Source organism: Fulmarus glacialis, unplaced genomic scaffold, assembly GCF_000690835.1.
Source record: "Fulmarus glacialis isolate BGI_N327 unplaced genomic scaffold, ASM69083v1 scaffold7268, whole genome shotgun sequence".
Classification (NCBI taxonomy): domain Eukaryota; kingdom Metazoa; phylum Chordata; class Aves; order Procellariiformes; family Procellariidae; genus Fulmarus; species Fulmarus glacialis.
Window position 1 is genome coordinate 1,599 of NW_009226236.1, and position 267 is coordinate 1,865.

General features: G+C 59.2%; 1 gene segment (V, D, J or C); it reads right to left on the minus strand.

The window, feature by feature from the left end:
* Window positions 1–129: 129 nt before the first annotated feature.
* Window positions 130–267, minus strand: part of LOC104080360 — a gene marked incomplete at both ends in the record, with an annotated part of 604 nt that continues 466 nt past the window's right edge. The window contains 1 exon segment of the V gene segment in view: window positions 130–264. Coding sequence covers window positions 130–264 — 135 coding nt within the window.

Sequence of the window (267 nt, forward strand, 5' to 3'; positions counted from 1 at the left end):
ACTCTCCTCCCCAAATGACAGGGGACAGGCACAGACCTGGGGCTATAAGGGTCAGCCGAGCCGGGACACCAGGCATAGTGACTTCCAGCACGGGGCAGCAAGGGCAGGGCCATGGTGGAGACTCCTAACTGGCCCTGCGATGGCAGGAGGATTTTGTATCACTTCCCCATTGCTCTGTGTCACCGTGGCAGCAGCACTGCTGCTGTCGTAGCCACCACAGTAATAGACAGCCTCGTCCTTGGCTTGGACCCCCCTGATGGGTAAAGT